At 42.0% G+C, this 19,647-nt stretch overlaps 1 protein-coding gene across 5 annotated transcripts in view; it reads left to right on the top strand.

Annotated features, from left to right (window-relative positions):
* Positions 1 to 19,647, top strand: part of LOC138165491 (volume-regulated anion channel subunit LRRC8B-like) — a 97,174-nt gene that overhangs the window by 63,558 nt on the left and 13,969 nt on the right. For all 5 annotated transcript variants that reach the window (XM_069093886.1, XM_069093882.1, XM_069093884.1 and 2 more), the window contains 2 exons: positions 10,713 to 10,814; positions 16,743 to 18,913. In XM_069093886.1, the coding sequence (XP_068949987.1) occupies positions 16,769 to 18,913 (2,145 nt within the window). In that variant the 5' untranslated portion in view covers positions 10,713 to 10,814; positions 16,743 to 16,768. The remainder of the gene's footprint in view (positions 1 to 10,712; positions 10,815 to 16,742; positions 18,914 to 19,647) is intronic.

Here is a 19,647-nt window from a genome sequence, read left to right as displayed (position 1 = left end):
AAATAAAGTATAAATTCTTTATCCTGGCATTAAAGGATATGCTCAGTCTGGCTACAACCAGCCTCTCCATTATAAAAGTCAGTTATGATGATGGTGGTTATTACCTAAAATAGTAAGTCTTTTGGCACACAATTGCCAAACTAGATTACTTAAAATTCCATGATCACATTTTGCTTTCCTGCCTCAGTGCCCTGTTCTAGCTGTGCCCTAACTTATGATAGTCTCTCTATTGTCCCTGCCTGTTGAAATAATCCTTCAGGACACAGCTAAAATGCTGCCTTTTTCCTGAAAACTTCCTTGATATTGACTTCTCAGCTCCTCCCCAACACATACACACACACACACACACACACACGCACACACGATCTTTGGTTACCCTCACCTGCTATACTTCTTTGTTACCTCTCTTACATTCTACTTTGTGGTGTGTGTGTATCCTTGCTACTTTAATATTCTGTAATCTTAGTGTGAGGACTGGCTTATGATATTTGAAAGAATTCATGGTATACAAAGTCACTGATTAGTTGTATTTGTTTTTTTTTTTTTTTACCATTCAGTTATTACTGTTAGTTAATAGTTGTTATTGCTGTTTTGAAGAGATTTTGAATAAACCTCTTGGGATTAAAAAAAATCATCTCGGAGCAGCCAGGTAGCACAGCGAGTAAGAGCACCAGCCCCAGCGTCGGGATGACCTGGGGATCAAATCCAGGCTCAGACACTCAGCACCACACCCAGAAATAACTGGCCCTGTAACCTTGAGCAAGTTACTTAACCCCAATTGCTTTTTTAAAAAATCATCTACTTAGGTTTCAATAAAGAAGTCAGCTATATGACCTTACTTTATAAAAAGTCATTCCATTTGAAAACTTGCTTTAAAAGATTTAAAATGCTGGGAAACTTAAAACGTCAGAAGGGCCTGAACCAACTCTCCCATCATCATGACTCATGATTTAAGGGCATTGCTCTTTGTCTGAGAACTATTGGTTTGCTTTCCCCCAGCTGTAGAGGACAGTGTGGAAAAGGTACAAATCCTGGGTCATTTAGATTTACTTCTTTAAAGCATTATTTTGCTTTTAGAGTTTTGAAAGATGAATCTTTCCTTTAATTCTGTTACAAAAGTTTATAGTTTATTATGATGAATGATTTATACATTGGCTTCAAACATTTTGGAAAATTGTGTTCAAGTGCCAACAGCTTATGAAAAATATTGGGCATCAAAAGCCTGATTTGACTCCGAGCTCTGGGAGCACCTTATTTCAAATACACAACTCCTAAGAAGGCCTGCAAATACCCAACAGACCTTGGAAAGCTTCTAGGGTTTTCTCTATAACTGTGTGCAGCTTGATTATTTCTATTTTTTGGAAATCGTGACCATGCTTCTAATAGGAAAATTCAAATATGACTCAGGCTTGTACATATCTTATGAAATGTATTTTAGGACAGACTTTATTTCCAGAAGGTTGGGATCATCGCCAGTTCCTAAGACTAAATTTTATAGGCAATACTTGGGCAGGTCATTGGTTAATTCACACATCGAGCCAATGTATTGTCTCTGGGTACATAGCTTATCTGGAATAACTAATAGGCCTGTATTTGCAAATTAATTAGTATATTAATTCTAATATCTGCATAAGAAAATTCCATTTTAAAGGAACTATAATTTTACAGGTGTGTGTACTCTCTCTGTGATTACAAATAACAATACTTCTATATCTTAGTAGATGATTTTCATGAATTATGATTTTAAAAAATTCATAGGACCATAGATTTAGAGCTTGAAGGGGCTGCATTGCTCATCTGTTACAAACCCCTTATTTTAGAAATGAAGAAACAGAGGCCCATGCAAGTGAAATGAATTGCCCCTGGTCCTTTTATTATCTGATGATCACCTCTATCCTGATGCTCCTATCTGAGTTTGGCCTCAGGGGATGGATACATATTTGTCACTTTCTTTCTGGTCTTACTTAATCTGAACTGAAAAAAAGAATGTGTATTTTTCTTTTATAAACCTTTGAAAAACTGGAGTCCCATCCATGCCACAAGAAGGGTCTTTAGCAGAGATGAGAAATAAGTTCCTCAAGGATAACTGAGTAATGACATTTAAGAAAATGAAAGTCTATTGAGAGAATACTTGCTGTTGCTCTCCGTCTCCACAAAATACTGAACAGAAAGGATTGTGATTCATTTTCTTCAGGAGAGAATTTGGATGGGATGTAAGGAAAATTTTGAACTCGAGGCTTATCAAACACAGGAACTCTGCTCTTCTGTTGTTGGCTTCCTGTTTGGTCCTCTTGCCTTCAGTCTGTTCCAATTCCAACCCACTGAATATACCACTCCAGTCATGCCATCCTTCTGCCCAAAAGGCCATAAGTTCGGTAGATGCCTTTATCTCAGTGGAAGTAGGCTTTGGACTTTATAGAGTAGCTAGTCAGCATGTGGCTTGAGCTTTGAAGGATGGGTAGTAATTTAGGGGACTAGGGGGAACCGAAGGTAAAGAACAATATGCAATAATATATAAAGATGGGAAAGCCCTCTATGCATTCCGAGGTCAAAAGGTAAGCCAGCTGGGATAGAGACCAGAGTATGAGATTAGACTGGAAAGGGTAAAGAGTGAGCAAGCTTAAGGCAAGAATGTGGGAGAGAAGAAACTGTGAGAAGATTGCATTTGAAGAGTGACATCTCAGCATTCTGGATCTTGGAGGTGAGAGGGTGAACTTTAAGATAGATATGATCACGTCTGAATTGCTGAAGAAAGATGGGAAAAGGAGGTGGTTAGATTTGAGCTTTCTGGTCAGGATATGAGCAGGGTTATTGATGTGAAAACTTTGGGTCCATCAAGGACAGGGATCAAGGGATGGATGAGGTGGTGAGGAAAAGCCATCATCCAAATCCAGAAGTCATGGAGAAAGGTTAGAGAATAACTGAGAGATGGGTAGAGACATCATAGCAAGAAGGAGGGGAAGAAGATTGCATGGATTTCAGAATACTTGTAGATTTATTGAAAAGAGGAAAGATCTATTGAGGGATGGGGCTAAGGGAATGGTCTAGAGAAATGTAATAAGGTGATACAAGAAGAGTTCTTGATAGTAAGCTTCTTACTTTTAAATCTTTTAAGAACCTTAGATGAGAGTAAACAGCTTTTGATGGTTCATAGTTTTAGAGTTGGATGGGACTTAAAGGCCATTGAGTCCAACTCCCCCATTTTACAGATGAGGAGACCGATGTGCATACAGAGTGGTTGAGTGACTTTGCCTAGGGTCAAACAAGTAAGTGTCTGAGGGCAGGGTCACACTCAGGTCTTCCTGACTCAGAAGTCCAGCACTGTAACCATTATGCTACCTACCTCGAATTGTTTTGCTGAAGCCTTGACTAGAGACCAGGGTCCGAGACTTAAATGATCTTTGAAGTTGCCCTAAGCTCTTGGGATCTTATGAATATAAATACTTGTAGTTCATATTTGTGTATTTTTTCTTTGATTATTTTAGAGAGTTTTTACTGTAAAGTACAGATTACTGGGACATAAATATGCCTTGCTTTATTGTTGTTATTCTGGTTTGAAAGACGAGGGGTGAGACTGCCAAATGCATTCATGTTACTTTGAAAAGCTTTTATGGCTTTATAATGAAGACAAAAAGTAAAGGGAATAGGATTAAGACCACAAAACCCCTTTCGCTTCACATTGTTTCTTTGATCTGATTTAGTACATTCATATATTCACAATCAAGATCTGATTTGGACTGAATCCTGGTGGCTTGCTAAGATATTGTTGGGAGCTGGGAAGGAGGGGGGAGTGCCTTAAAAACATGGAACTAAATAACTGCAGCAAGATCAGAAAAGGGTATTTTTGGAATACTCTCCAACTAGCGCTGGAATGAGAAACAAGCATCAGATAGACTACAGAGGTCTCTAAGATTTGTTATCTAGCATCAGATCCAGCTGGGGTGGACATCCTTTTAAATATTAAAATCTTGGAGACTTTACAGAAGATCCGGGTTGATGCCCAATCATGGCTTAGAAGAAAGCCTTGGCACCTCAAAGTCTATGTCAGAAGAAGAGCACAAGGCCTTGACAGTCTGTGCCAAGTTCAAAAAGCCTTGAGTAAGGGCCTGGCAAGAGATTATATCTCTGTGGTCCAAGGACCTAACAAAGGTCAGAGGAGCTCATTGCCAGGTCATCTTCAGGAATAGGAAACTTTCAGCCAAGCTGACTCTTGAAAACCTTTTACCAAGCCCCTAGCAGGAGATGATCTGTATTGGTGAAAGGGAGTGTCCAAACCAACAAAATCCCTGCTCTTCACAGTATTAAATTCTAAATAAAATCTTAATTCTGAAGAATTGTGGAATTCTGTGGTAAAATAGTGGTTCTACACTGAGAAAGTAGAGCATACTATATAATCTAATAATAATAGCCAGCATTTATGGAAAGCTTTCAAGGTTTGTAAAGTCTTTCCAATATAATATCTCATTTGATCCTCACAACAAACCTAGAAGGTAAATTCCAATGAGGAAACTGAGGCAGGCAGAGGTTCAGTGACTTGTTCAGGGTCACACAGCTAGAATTTTTCCCATTTTACAGTTGTGGAAATTGAGGCAGGCAGAAGTTAAGTGACTTGTTCAGGGTTACACAGCTAATAAGTATCTACTGTTAGGACTTGGACTTAGGTCTTCCTGATTCCAAAGTCCAACACTCTTACCTACTAAGGCCACCTGTATTAATGGGCATAACACATGAAATACAACATCCAAATTCTTTTTCCTCCAGGAGTAGAAAACCTGTTATGCCATGGTGTAGCGGCAAGCACCCCAGCGTCCCCAGGGTGGCTGCCAACACAGGTTCCTGGATCTGCTTTGTTAAAGGAAAGCAACTCAAAATGGGTTAACAAGCTTACTTTAATCAGTCAGACATATATCGTTTACCTTGTTCAGGAGGAAAGGTCAGCACCCCGAACTTCAAAGTATACAGGCAGAATTATCAAGACAGAAACAGATCAAGTAGACAGATTTCCAAACTGTCCAACCATTACATCCATACCCAATCAACATCTGGGTTTTTCAAAACCGGGGGGGCCCTGGACAACGGCTTCCCAGAATCTATATCAAATCACAGAACACTTCTCAAAGTGAGCCCCCAAAACAAAGCCTCACATCAGGGCTTATATAGCCTTCTCCTGGCTCAGAGAATATAACAACCTTTTGGACCCACTGGCCAATCAAAAAGTATCTACTGAAAAACAAGCCTCCCACCCCAGGCTTCAGGTGCACTTTAGCCTAGGGGCAGGGAAGATCTTCCAAATTTGCATTCCCATTACACATGGTTGTTGAGTCACAAGGATGACAGCATTTTTACACTTTTCCTTTATTTTAATGAGAGAGGTGCACTCTACACATGACTGCATATGTGGAACACTTTATTTGGCTAAAATCCTATAGAACCTTGGGGAGATTTACATTGGGTTTTTGCTGTATCTTGTGCAATGGTCGATAAAGGATCATGTCAATGGGAGTTCAGATGTAGGAGTTTATTTTAATACACACACACACACATACACACACACACACACACACACACACACATTTAACACGGAACACCTGGTGAAAGGAAAGCTTGGAGAAAGTCACTGCTCAGATTGCATCCCCCGGGGTTTTTTGTTCCTATCCTGTTCCCTGGCAGATCAGTTTACAGTGTGATCTCATTAAGATCATTTGAGAATATCACCAGTTTTTAGGAGCTCATTTTCCCCTCTTATTAGTGTAGGTTGTGTTGGGGTGGGAGAGGGAGAAAGAGAGAGAGAGAGAGAATCATGTTTTGGAGAAAGTATATATTTCAAGCAAATATATTGAAGAAAGCAAAGAGCAAATAAGACATAAGACTTTAGATTTATGCACTAATTATCTTTGGTCTCCATTATGGAACTCAATGTGCAATAACTGTTCCCATTCCAAAATGTCTTTGCCACACACTCCATACATGCGTATGATTGGACATTGTTTTTTATTTAAACTAATTCCATGAAATGATAGCTAATACCATTCAAGCATGTCATAACCAACATCTCTTCCCTCTTGTGAGGACCACAGCCCCATGACAGTGGTCTTGAGGAGGGTTTTCAGAGTAATAAAACAACCTGGTTTTTATATAGATGATGTTGATTTATTTGGGGTGGTGCATAGTTGTGGAATCCATAGCACCTTGTATAGATGATTTCAGCAAGAGAATGAGAGGCTGTAGCTGGAGTAAAGCTGTCATTTTCATCCCATTCTTTGGTTTCTTGGTAGTGGTCTCAGATAGTCAGAGGTGTGTTACTACTCCTGTGTTAATTAGGGAAATGGTGAATGCCCTGACCAGTTTTTTTCCTTCCTTAAAACTCTGTGGGCTGTTTGTTCCAAACATGATCCCCTCTAGGGGAAACACGTGAATTGAGTGTCCCCCATGCCCATATCGTTTTTCTGTTGCTAAAGCATTACTTGTGACTAGAACTTTTGCCACTCACCATTTTTAAAAGAAGAATTTTAAAGTCATAGTCTATTTGCCTTAATGAATCCCTCCAAGGCTACATTATACCAGATTCCGAAGTTTCCCATGTGCCCAAGGAGGGTGCCCATGTCTGAAGTGCATCCTCTGTAGCAGTCAGCACTGTTAGTGTGTCTAAGTGTATCTATTTCTGTGGTCATTCTCACAGGCAGTGAAATGAGGTCAGTTCATGGTTCTGTTCACTTAGTTTATCTGAATGTTAGAATTTATGGTTAGTCATCCTTGTAGGACCAAAACCTAGAAAATTTTAGTCTTACTTTCTATGAATAGAAAGTAAAACTTCCCATAGTTAATACCTGAACAGGAGACTATTAGCAATAGCTGCTCCTAAATATTATTGCTCTATGAAAAGGCTGCAAACGAGGCCACAAGCCATAAAAGTATAATTACCTGAACTATTCCAGTAGCGATCTCACCAGACTCCATGTTGCATCTGTTCTGGTTCTTCATCTTCTGTTTGTACTCACAGCTTATCAGCGCCTTCTGCTACTCTGACTGATAGGCAGGGCCATGGGTTCCAGGTCCTCTGTTTAAAGAAGGGTCTTAACCCAATCTTCTCCCCTTTTCCCACCAGTTCCACTGCTTTAGGACTTCTTTGGACTTCAACATGCCCCCAGAGACCTCAGGGACCTTCTTTCCCTCCCCCTTTTCAGTTTCTTTTTGTGTATTGTCTCACTCCCCTCAGATTATAAGCATCTTGAGGGCAGAAGTATTATTTTTTTATTTGTATTTGTGTCCTAAGTGCTTAGCACAGGGCCTGATGCATAGTAGGTACTTAATAAATATTTATTGCCTGCCTGACTTCTCCAGTTGTCCTCTACATAGCTGTCAAAATCCATCTCCTCAAGCCCTGGTCTGATGTCATCGCTCCTCTGTTTAAGAACAATATTTACTGACCCTCTCACCTCTAGGAAAAGGTACAAAAACTCTTTGTTCCAACCTGGCTCCAGCCTTATTTTCCATATTGATTTCACACAACTCCTTATTCCAAATTCAATAGTGCAACCAATATGGCCAAACTGCTTTTCCCCAAACTCTGCCAGCTCTGTAGCAGATTCTCCCATCTACCACCTCAGGACCTTTGCCTAGACTGTGCCTGCCACATCTGGAATGTGCCATCTCTTAGAACTTTTAGATTTCTTAAGGATTCAATGCAGATGCCAACACCTCTGAAAGATTCTCCCATGGTTTTTAGTGAACTCTGCCTCCTCAAATTAGATTATGTTTATTTTATTTATTTAAAGTAATGTTTATAAAGTGCTTTGCAAACTTTAAAATGCTATATAAATGCTAGCTATCATTATCGTTAATCCATGTAAATATTGTTTCTCTTCCTCCCTCCCCAGTAGAATGTAAGCTCTTTGAGAACAAAGACTTTTTTCCTTCTGTCCTTGTATTCTCAGTCCTCAGCATCATACATAGAAGTCACTTCATAAATACTTGTTGAATTGAATTGAATTCTAACATTGGCTCAGTCATTCTCAACCAAGGGAATTATCAGAATCCAGCTGACCATACTGAAGCAATAGTCTGTTCCCAAAGGAAACATCATCAGCCCCAAGGCAGTCTCTGTGGGGGTGCAGATAGACAGATAAACACAGCTCATTACAAAGATTCATTTAAAAGAGCTCTCTTGCTTCTCTTTGGGAGGAAAAAAAACCAGGCAGGTCTAATTCCTTCACCTTTTCAAGGAGGTGCTTTTTGTTCTAAGTCTAAAAAAATATGACCTAAAGATCTCAAAGTCAACTAGGTGATGTTAATTCTAGCAATCAATTCCAGCTAGTTAATTCTGACATGGTCTGCCTAGGTTGATTTCTTTTTTTCCCTCAATTATATAACTTAAAGAAAATCAATATTTTTTAATGGCCTGAAAATTTCCTAGCTAGCCTCACTGCAAAGGGCTTTGAGTTTCTTGAAAGTTTTGCGATCAATAAAGTTATTAAGTGCCTACAAAGGGCTTAATAAAGTTTTTTAATTGAGCATTAGTATTATTTTGGTATATACATTCATATATTGACTTCTGGACCAACTCTTGAAGTGCTTTCTAGATAATATCTAATCTTTACAGCCTTCTGTCAGCCTGGGAGGTGACTGGGAAGTCTTGTGTCCTACCTGAAGACCACAGAACTGAGGCTGACAGGGTCAGGATAACTGAGTACAAGAGCTTGCTAATGTCAGCTTCTGTGAGGGCCCTTAGCTGCTGTTGTCCGTTCAGTACTGTCCTATGATCTAGCTTTCATTCAAGGATGGCACTGGGTGGTTAGTTTAAGTAGAGAGCTCTGCTCTCAAATTTATTGACTTGTTCATGCTGTTAGGAAGAGGAGCTATTTTCATTTCTGTCCAACGAAGAGAAAAGGTTTAACATATTTCTGTTTACATTATCCAGGGGTAGGACTTTGTGGTATTATTGCTTGAAATGGTATGACTGTCACTTTTAAGTCTTTGAAATGTTTACAAATATGAAAAGCTAATATGAATTGCTAAAGTTACCTTTAAAAAATGCTTCATCGGGGCAGCTAGGTGGTAGGTTGGTAGAGCACCAACCCTGGAGTCAGCAGGACCTGAGTTCAAATGTGACCTCAGACATTTGATGCTTAGTATCTCTGTGACCCTGGGCAAGTCACTTAATCCTGATGGCCACACAAAAGAAAAAAAACGTTTGATCAAGTTATAGGCCAGCTCCCTTGGCCCCTGGGGTTTAGATGGGGTTGAGGGAAGGCAGGAAAATGGACTTTCTGCTTTCTAGACACTCCTAGTCTGGCAATTAGTAGATTGGGACAGAGAAAATGCACAAGTTAGTGTTAAAGAGAGAAAACAATCATTGCATTATAAAACTCTTCACTTTAGACATCAGGTTTGGGCAGAAAATCTATCCTCTTACCTCTAAATGATACCAGTTGTTGTCCTTCATAATTGAAGAGGGCCAAAATGGTATCACTATGTCAAGGTCAATGGACAGTGTGTCCAAATGTGTCTAATAAGACCAACATAAGCTTGGAAAGCTCTGCCACAGGTTGGGCACAAAAGGCCTGTATGAACATTTAGAATGGAGATGTCTCTCAACTTAAGTCTAAATGACACTGAGTACTTTATTGAACGTAATGGTGGTGGGGGCAGTAGTTAACTTTCATACAATGCTTTAAGGTTTACATAGCACTTCACAAAATCCTCTCATTTAATCCTCACAACAACCCTGGAAAGTAGGTGCTGTTATTATTTCCCGTTTTACAGGCGAAAAAACTGAGGCAGACAGAGATTACATGACTTTCCCAGGGTCATACAAGCTAGTAGGATCTGAGGCCAGATCTAACCAGATTCAGCGCTCTGTCTACAAATGTCCATAGGCCACTGCCATATCAATGTTTGGAATTTTCCTTCCCATTTGGAATGGACCAGACATAATCAGAGATCCCTATTAACTCAGCCCTCAGCTCATAGCATGGTTGGTGCCTTTTTCAAAATAGCTTTATAGTATAAGTACTTGTTTAATTGAATCAGACAATATAAAAATTATATTTAGGGGTCTAGAAACTCTTTCTTGACCTAGTGACTGATTAAAAAAAATTAAGGGCTCCCTTACACAAGAAGTGATAGTAACATCTTTATTCATTGAGCAGAAGTTGGTCCCTGCTTCCATTTTCTGAATCTGAAAAAGTTTCTCCAGGAGGCTTTTCCAATTAGTAATGTCTCCTCCATGTCAGAAGCCAGACTGAAGGAAGAAGTGCTTGGTTAAATACTCAAGGCCAAGGATTTCTGGTGAATTAGGAATTCCCTGGGTGATGGATTTTAATGCGTGTGCCCCATAGGAGGGCCTCAGATTGTATGGATTGATCACATATTCAAAAACTATTGTGGGTCAAGTAATTTACTTGGGAATGAATGGGGGGTTGGGGGGAAAATGATCACTGTTGACATAAGCAGAAAGCTCATGTATAGAATGTTAGGATCCTGAAGTGAAATTGACCTTGCATGTGAAAACATTGATTATGGGTGTGCAATGGAAGTCAGGGAAAGTTTCTGGAGAAACAACTTTCCCAAAAGGTGTGTCATGTATAGATGAAATGAAACTAGAAGAACTTCTCTTCTCTACAGCCTGGCTTGCAGGGGATGCCTTGCAATAAAAATGATAAATTTGTTCCAATTGTCACCACTTCAAGGCGTCTCTATTTTTTTCCATCTAGAATGAAGACAAAGGCAGAGATGGTGTGCCTAAGAAACTTCAAAAGGTGTAGACCTCCTGACTGAAGAGTAGTCCACCTGCTTTTCTCCCTTTTACCATTATAGTAAGTATAACTATTGAAACTCTGTCCATTTCCATCTGTGCTGTCCTATACTCCAATAATGTATGAGGACACTTAGTAAAATCACTATTGAACAGTTAATATGTGGTATATGCCATCATCAGTATTAAAGCTATTTGGTTTCTTTTAGAGATGTCATTCCCTTTTGACTTGTACCCTCTGCACTTCAATACAGAATAAGCCTGCGGTTCCTTCTACATAACAGCCTTTCAGATGCTTAGACAGCTCTGTTATCTCCACACCAAACCCTGGTTTCCTCAATTATTTCATGGAGGATGTCTTTGGGAATCCTCTAAGTCCCATTGGGGTCCTCCTTTTGTATGCACTCTAGTTTGTCAGTGACCCTCTTGAAAAGTGGATGCCCATCTCCAGTTGTGGCCCGACCAATGTAGAGTGTATGCTCCCTTTTCCTGAACATTCCACTTCTGTTTTGTTTTCTAGAATTGCATCAGCTTTTGTACATCACACGGCCAGCTTATATGGACTCAGTTAAATCATAGAGGCTTCTTTCCCATGTCCAGTTCAGGCCTTTCCATCTTGTACTTAAAGAATTCATGCAGGCCTTTTGATTTATCCCTGTTGAAATCCATCTTGTTGTTCTGGGCTTGTTCAAGCTTGCCCAAGTTTTTAAATACTCATTTTCTCTTTTACTGTATTCATTACCACTCCTAGCATTGTTTCGTCTGCAAATTTGGTTAATGTGATTCATCCAACAAAATGATAAACAAGACAAGAGCCCTAGAACTCCACAGCCCTCCAGACTTATATCAGTCCATTAAGCAGCCCTCTTTCGAGTAAAGCAGCAGCAGATCCAGCTGATTGCATTTTCATCCAGTCTACATTGTGCTTTTTACAAACGAGATAATATTTGCAAAGTACTTAACACCACAGGTAATAAAGAAATTCTTCTTGCCTTGCCTTCTCTTCCCTACATTTCTCCATCTTTTCCCACAAAGAAACCATGACATTTTCCTAGGTCTTGTTTAAATCAAGTGCCCTGCATCTCTGTCATTCTTACAATCTACCAGGCTACTTGTAGTTTTGATCAGGGTCAGCAGGAGAATTACCCACATTTCCAAAATCACCCATCCTTGAAGAATTGAAAATAGGGATCCTCTGTCCCTCAGTAAAGGATCACAAGCCATCATTGACCTTCAAGAGTTGCATGGCCAAAATAAAAAGCCATCTCTTTGCAGCTAACCTCTCTAAATATGGCTAGGCTGCTCCTTAGATAGTAGACACGCAGTCTGTTCTAGGTCATAAAGTACTAAGAACCTTCCTCGCTGAAATTCCATTGGCAAAGCCTTCTAGAATCTCAGACTGAGACTTCATGCTTTGAAAAGTCACAGCATGGTATCTTCTAATCAGTTTGTTCCAGCATCTTCTGGAATTTTCTAGAGGCAGATCTCAAGATTACCACTCTCAAGTTTCTGGACTCTCCTTTTCCCTTTTTTTTTTAGGTTACCTCCATGCCATAAGTATGGGATATTAGAGTAGGGGCCAGTGGTATTCATTTGGCATGTCATGTTCCTAGTCAACTTAATTCTGTTTCCTTGTAGAATTTTTTCCAGAAATGAATCTTAGAACTACCATTCTAAAATTTCTGGAATCTTCTCTCTCTTCCTTTGACATTCCTTGAATGGCAAAACTACATCTTTCCCATTCTCTCTAATTTTCTCCAAATTACCATATTCTCCAAATACCATATGATGGCATATTCCAGTTGGTTTTGTTTTGTCCCATTTGCAGGATACAGTGCACAATTATGGAGTTGGAAGGGTCTACGATGGGCTGTTTGTCCATCCCATCCAGTGATAACCCAATGTTGGTTTGAAAACCTCAACTGCACAGAAACCCCCTAAAGGCAGCCAGCTCTACCAGACCTAGATAACTCAGGTAGAAAGGTTTCCCTCAACTCCATAGGTATTTACTGGGCACCTGTTATTGAGCACTTGGCAAAACTGTGCTAGGCACTGCGTAACAAAAACAAAGTCCACCGTCTTCAAGGATCTTGCTTTCCTCTGGGAGGTGTCAGCATGTGCACAGAGAAGAAATACAAAGTCATTTCAGTGGGTGAAGAGTGCTAAGAGTTGGAGAGGTCAGGAAAGGCTTCCTCTAGGAGGGGGTATCTGAATGAGCCTGAAGGAAACCAGGGATGGTCAGAGATGAAGATGACCTAGAGGAAAGAAAGCCGCCAAGACCCAGGCAAGTAGGAGATGGGCTTCCATGTGGGAGAAGCAAGTAGGTTCATTTACATGTTACATGGGCCTCTTAGAGAATGAAGGACAAGCAACATCTGCTGCCCATTGCACTCCATTCTATGGTGTAAGACCAAGCAGAATAAATCTAACCTCTCTTCTAGGAGACGGTCCTTCAAACCCTTAAAGATGTCTTTCCTATCTTTACCGAGTCATTTGGGTTTGACATTCAGTAAGGTCATATAGGGTATCCCAAAAGTCTTATAAAGCTGAGGATGCCGTGTGTGTGTGTGTGTGTGTGTGTGTGTGTGTGTGTGTGCGCACGGGTACAAACATGGGCATGCATGCTGCACAGAAGTGGGAGCTCCATCTCCCACTTCCGTACCTTTGTAAAGGCTGTCCCTAGGGCCTGGGGGACTCTCCTTTGCTTACCATCATCTCCCACCATTCCTGGCTCCTTTCAGGTGCCACCTTCTATGGGAAGCCTTTCCTGACCTCTCTAGTTGTTGGCACTCTCCACCCACTAAAATGGCTTTGTATTTCCTTTGTATGTACTTGTATGTGTATATGCTGATGCCTCCCAAATGAAGATAAGTACTTTGGGGATCAGAGACTATTTCATGTTTTTCTTTGTATATCCAGCAGGAAATGTGTGTGAATGTGTGTGTGTGTGTTGGGGGGGGGGTATGTATACACACGCACACATATACAGCTATGCAAACCTTAAAGTCCAATAGAAATGCCACCTATTATTAAACATTTGGGCATTTTTAAAGTGGCTGGACACCCTCTTTTCTCCCATTTTAAGCTTCAATTTCATGTTAATAAGTATAGAACACTAGACCTAGAATCAAGAAGACAAGTTCAAATCCAGCCTTAGACTCTTGCTAACTGTATGACCCTGGGCAATTCATTTAACATTCTCTCTAACTCAGCTGTCTTCTCTGTAAAATGGGGATAATAATAGTGTCTACCCCCCAAAGTCATTATGAGGACCAAATGAGATAATAATTGTAGAGATCTTAGCCCAGTGCCTAGCACATAGACATACTTGTTTCATTTCCTCCTTGTCCCATTTGGAAGATCAAGCAATATAAGAGTTGGCCTTCTGTTTTCTCTGTCTATGCTGCATGCTGTTTTCTCTGGCCATTGGTCTTTTCACTTCTCCTCTTCTTGGTTCCCTTTACGTTTTTCTTGTTTTCACAAGCCTTACCTCGTTGCAGGCTTTTGCCTTCCTGGCAGTATTACCATAGGCTAATACCAGTTTGGGGCATTTGGGGCCTCGGCGTTGCTTCTCCTTTATTCTTTTGTACATTTTAAACCTCATCCAAGAGCCCTCAGTATCTGTGAAGACAGAAAAACAAAATGTTAGTGCAATTTTAGCCCGACATCAATGGTAGCAGTCCAGGACTCCAGGGGATTTCAGATCTCATCCGTGGGGATGTGCCTTCCTGCGGTGCAAATCTCAACCCCTCCCTAACCACCCATCCTCTGAGAACACAGTTATGATGGGAGTTCTTACCAAACCTACATCTTTCACTGACCCACTCTGTGGGACTGCGGTCAGTTTGGGGCTGCATGTGTAGACTTAGATGTTGGGCATCCCATGTTCCACTTTATTGATCTTTCCACATGCCAGTGAGTGGTGGTCTTTAGCCTTGAGGAATGAATGATTCTGGAAGAGCTAGTAATGAGTGCAAGGGAGAACAAGGGGGAGGAGCATTTTCTTCTCTGTATTGAACAAATAACTTTCTAACTTTGGGCTGGAAAATCCAGTTTGTTTTCCTAAAGAGAAAACACCACTTAAATAACAGCTATGCCAAGCACTTAATCATTTGTCAAAATCTGTGACTCAGAAGCAGTGGTCTCATCTTCAAAGCTGCAGACAATTTTGTGCATGAGAGACATTTCTCAGAGTGCAGCCATTTGTTCAGGGCAGGTCACTCTTTTCCATCCCTTCTGGTGGCTGACCCTGTTATTTCCAAGCTTTCAAAGACTCTGAAGTTTGACGTGGAACCAGAATGTTCAAAGATCACTTGCTCAGAGGAGAATAGAACTGTGATGTATTCCCTAAGTATAGTTTAAATGAGACCATGTGCTAAGTGGATTGATAAGCTGGGAGGAAGCTTTCTAGAGCTAGAATTCTTAATAGTTTTGTGGCCTGGATGTCTTTTGACAACCTGGTGAAGCCCATGGCCCCCCTTCTGTGAAAAATGTTTTTAAATATATAAAATAAAATATACAGGATTGTCAAAGAAACCGATTGTAATGAAATAAGATTGTAATTTTTTCCCATCCAAGTTCACAGACCCCCCTGAATTCTTTCTATGGACTTTGTCCCTGGGCCCCAGCTTGAGAATTGCTGCTCCACAGGGCTGTGTGTGGCAGAGGAGATCCCCTGGGTTGAGTGAAGGTCAGGCTCATGGGGGATAACACACCCCAAATTCTGAGGATTTTATTCAGACTCCTCAAGGAAAAGAAAATAGACTGGAAATGTTCTGAGAACAACGTACCTACTGTTAATTAAAAAAAAAAGTTTGGCCTGTGTTTCTTTAGAAGCTCAACTGTGAATAGAATTTGGTGAGGGTAAAGGGTCCGTTATCAAGTGCCACCCCTTTCCTCCTTGCCCAGAGGCTCAGGTGTGGATCTGGTCATGTAAGAAGAAGGCTCTCTCCCAAGGTCCCCAAGCCAAGTCTGGCCTCTTCTTTCTAGAGGACTTGACCTGCCTAGGACAGCCTTGAGAGAGTCCCAGTAAAAACCAGGCAAGTGGTTTGGCTAGTCAACCCATCCACCTGCCTTCAACTTATTCCTTCTTAAAAAGGTGATGTATTTAATAAAAAATTTGTTTAGCTATCCCATCATCTCCTTTTGGGATGTAAAGATTATATTTAGAGGCAGGTAGGTGATGTAGGGGATTGATAATAACAGTTAGATAATACAGTGGGTAGAGTTCAAATTTGACCTCAGATACTTCCTAGCTGTGTGACCCTGGGCAAGTCATTTAACCCTGTTTGCCTCAGTTTCCTCATCAGTAAAATGAGCTGGAGAAGGAAATGGCAAACCACTCTAGTATCTCTGCCAAGAAGAGTCAGACGTTACTGGAAAAAAAAAAAACTGAAAAGAAGAGGAGGAGAGGGGTAGGTGATACAGTGAACAGAGTGCTCTGGCCCTGGTCAGGAAGACCTAAGTTCAAATCCATCCTCAAAACATTTACTAGCTGTGTGACCCTGGGCAGGTCATTTAATTCATTTCTGCCTGCCTCAGGTTCCTCATCTGCAAAATGGGGGGGGGGGTAATAGCACCTCTCTCCCAAATTTGTTATGAAGATAAAAGGTGATAATATTTTGGAGCACTTTTTTAAAACTTTAAAACACTATATAAATGCTATTATTATTATTATCATCAATTATCATTATGGCAGCTAGGTGGCCCAGTGGATAGACTGGTGGATTTGGAGCCAGAAAGACTTGAGCTTCTGACATATCCTAACCTTGTGTCATTCAACCTCAGTTTCTCCATCTCAAAAATGGGAATAATTATAGCACGTACAGACCAGTTTGTCGTGAGCACCAAGCGAGATGATCTTTGTGAAGCGCCCTGTGGACCTTAAAGGGCTGTCTATAGCTAGTTATGGAGGTCCATGATTACCTCATGTGGTTGGAAGCGATGGAGATCCCTGCTGCGCTGATTTTCCTTTGCTCTTCTTTTCCAGTTGCTGTCTCCTTCCAAGTGAACGCCATGCTCTCACTATCAGAGCTCAAATACATAGCAGACGCCCAGTCCTCCTGTCACATACTGAAACCATGGTGGGACGTCTTCTGGTACTATCTCACCCTAATCATGCTGCTGGTTGCGGTGTTGTCTGGAGCTCTTCAGCTTGCTGATACCAAAATCTTGTGCTGTCTTCCCTGTAAAGTAGAATTCAACAATCGTTGTGTAGTGCCTTTGGATGTGCTTAAACTCAACAGCACCCCCTCGAGCTCCCTGTCCCAAGTGACGCCGCCGATCCGGATCCAGAACGACCTTCACAGGCAGCAGTACTCCTACATTGATGCCGTGTGCTACGAGAAGCAGCTCCATTGGTTCGCCAAGTTTTTCCCTTACCTGGTGCTCCTGCACACCCTCATTTTTGCCGCGTGCAGTAATTTCTGGCTTCACTACCCCAGCACCAGTTCCAGAATTGAGCATTTCGTCTCCATCCTTCATAAGTGCTTCGACTCTCCCTGGACCACTCGCGCCCTTTCGGAAACCGTAGCTGAACAGTCTGTGAGTGTCCCGCTCAGAAAGTCCAGGGGTCTCTTTTCAACCTCTGGCTTAGCTGCAAACATCAATACTAGCAAGCAGTCGTTACTGGTCGGGCAGGCAAGCATGGAGTCGGGTCTCGAAAGCCCAACCTCCAGCGTCCTGGACAAAAAAGAAGGGGAGCAGGCGAAAGCCATCTTTGAAAAAGTAAAAAGGTTCCGACTTCACGTGGAACAGAAGGACGTCATCTATAGAGTGTACATGAGGCAGATCATTATCAAAGTCATTTTATTCATCATCATCATAGCTTATGTCCCGTATTTTTTGACCTATATCACCCTAGAAATCGACTGCATCATTGACATGCAGGCCTTCACGGGCTATAAGCGCTACCACTGCGTCTATGCCTTAGCGGAGATATTCCAGGTACTCGCTTCCTTTTACGTGATCATGGTTATCTTCTACGGTCTCACGTCCTCATACAGCCTGTGGTGGATGCTGAGGAGTTCCCTCAAGGAATACTCCTTCGAGGCGTTGCGAGAGAAAAGCAACTACAGCGACATCCCCGATGTCAAGAATGACTTCGCCTTCATCCTTCACCTGGCAGACCAATACGACCCTCTCTACTCCAAGCGCTTCTCCATCTTTCTCTCGGAAGTGAGTGAGAACAAGCTGAAACAGATCAACCTCAATAACGAATGGACGATGGAGAAGCTGAAAAACAAGCTGGTGCGGAACGCCCAGGACAAGGTGGAACTCCATCTGTTCATGCTGAGCGGGCTCCCCGACAACATCTTCGAGCTGACCGAGATCGAGGTGCTCACCCTGGAGCTGATCCCCGAGGTCAAGCTGCCGCCCTCCATCTCCACGCTGGTCAACCTCAAAGAGCTCAACCTCTACCATTCCTCCCTCCTGGTGGACCGCCCTGCGCTGAACTTTTTGGAAGACAATTTGAAAATACTGCGCCTGAAATTTACAGAGAGGGGGAAGATTCCGCGTTGGATATTTCACCTTAAAAACCTCAAGGAACTTTATCTCTCCGGCTACATAATATCTGACACCTTGAGCCCGTTGAGCCCAGTACAGAGCCCCTCCCAGGGCTTTCAGGACCTCAAGAGCCTGAGGACACTTTACCTAAAGAGTACTCTGTCCCGCATCCCCCAGGTGATCACCGACACGCTGCCTGCGCTGCAGAAATTGTCCCTTGACAATGAGGGAAACAAGCTGGTGGTGTTGAATAATTTAAAAAAGATGATAAATCTGAAAAGTCTGGAACTCATCAACTGTGACTTGGAGCGCATTCCTCACTCCATCTTCAGCCTCATCCATCTGCACGAATTAAACTTGAAAGAAAACAATCTCAAAACCATCGAAGAGATTATCAGCTTCCAGCATCTCCAGAACCTTTCCTGCTTAAAGCTGTGGCACAACCACATCGCCTACATTCCCGCCCAGATCGGCACCCTCGCCAACCTGGAGCAGTTGTACCTGGACCACAACAAGATCGAGAACATGCCGCTGCAGCTCTTCCTCTGCACCAAACTGACCCACCTGGACCTCAGCTACAACAACCTCACCTTCATCCCCGAGGAGATCCAGTTCCTGACCAACCTGCTGTATTTTGCAGTGACAGACAACTATGTAAGTGGCTTGGCTCACTCCTTTTCCCAGCGTTCTGGCATTATTTTCCACCACTTAACCAGTGTCCTTGTAAGACCAGGGAAGGTATTCAGCACTATAGATAGGTGGATAGGTTAAGCAGGTGAACAGGTAGAGAGGTAGGCAGAAAAGCAGATGGGCAGATCCGTGGGGAGGGAGGCAGATGGGTGGAGAAGGAGGAAGATTGGGAGGGAGGGAGGCAGATATTTGGGAAGGGAAAGAGATAGGTGGGGAGGGAGGCAGATATTTGGGAAGGGAAGCAGATATTTGGGAAGGGAGGCAGATAGGTGGGGAGGGAGGCAAATAAATTGACAGAAAAGTAGGCAGGTAGGTAGACAGTGCCAGCTGATAAACAGAGTGGCATAATGGATAAAGAGCAGACCCTGGGAGTTAGGAACATGTGGGTTTAAGTCCTCCTTCAGGCATACATTGGTTCTGTGGTCCTGCCCAAGTCACTTAACCCCGGATATCTCTGAGTCACCCAGAGATTCCAGAGCTCTGTCTAGAGGAAGTTTCTTCACCTGAAGTGTCCCACACTGATGAAATAACAGATATCTGGTACATAGATGTGTCCTGGGTATCGAGGCAGCATGACACAGGGGTTAGGGTGCTGGGCTTGACCCAAAAAGACCCAGGTTCAAATCCCCACTTCTGCCACTGACTGTGTGACTGTGTTTAAGTCACTTAAGCCTTATGTGCTTCCAGCAGCTCCCCAG

The sequence above is a fragment of the Petaurus breviceps genome, unplaced genomic scaffold (genome assembly GCF_028583685.1).
Source record: "Petaurus breviceps papuanus isolate PSGF00001 unplaced genomic scaffold, PetGlider_PUasm1.0 209, whole genome shotgun sequence".
NCBI lineage: Eukaryota > Metazoa > Chordata > Mammalia > Diprotodontia > Petauridae > Petaurus > Petaurus breviceps.
The sequence above is the reverse complement of the archived record's forward strand: the minus strand, read 5'-3'. Positions and strand labels throughout refer to the sequence as shown.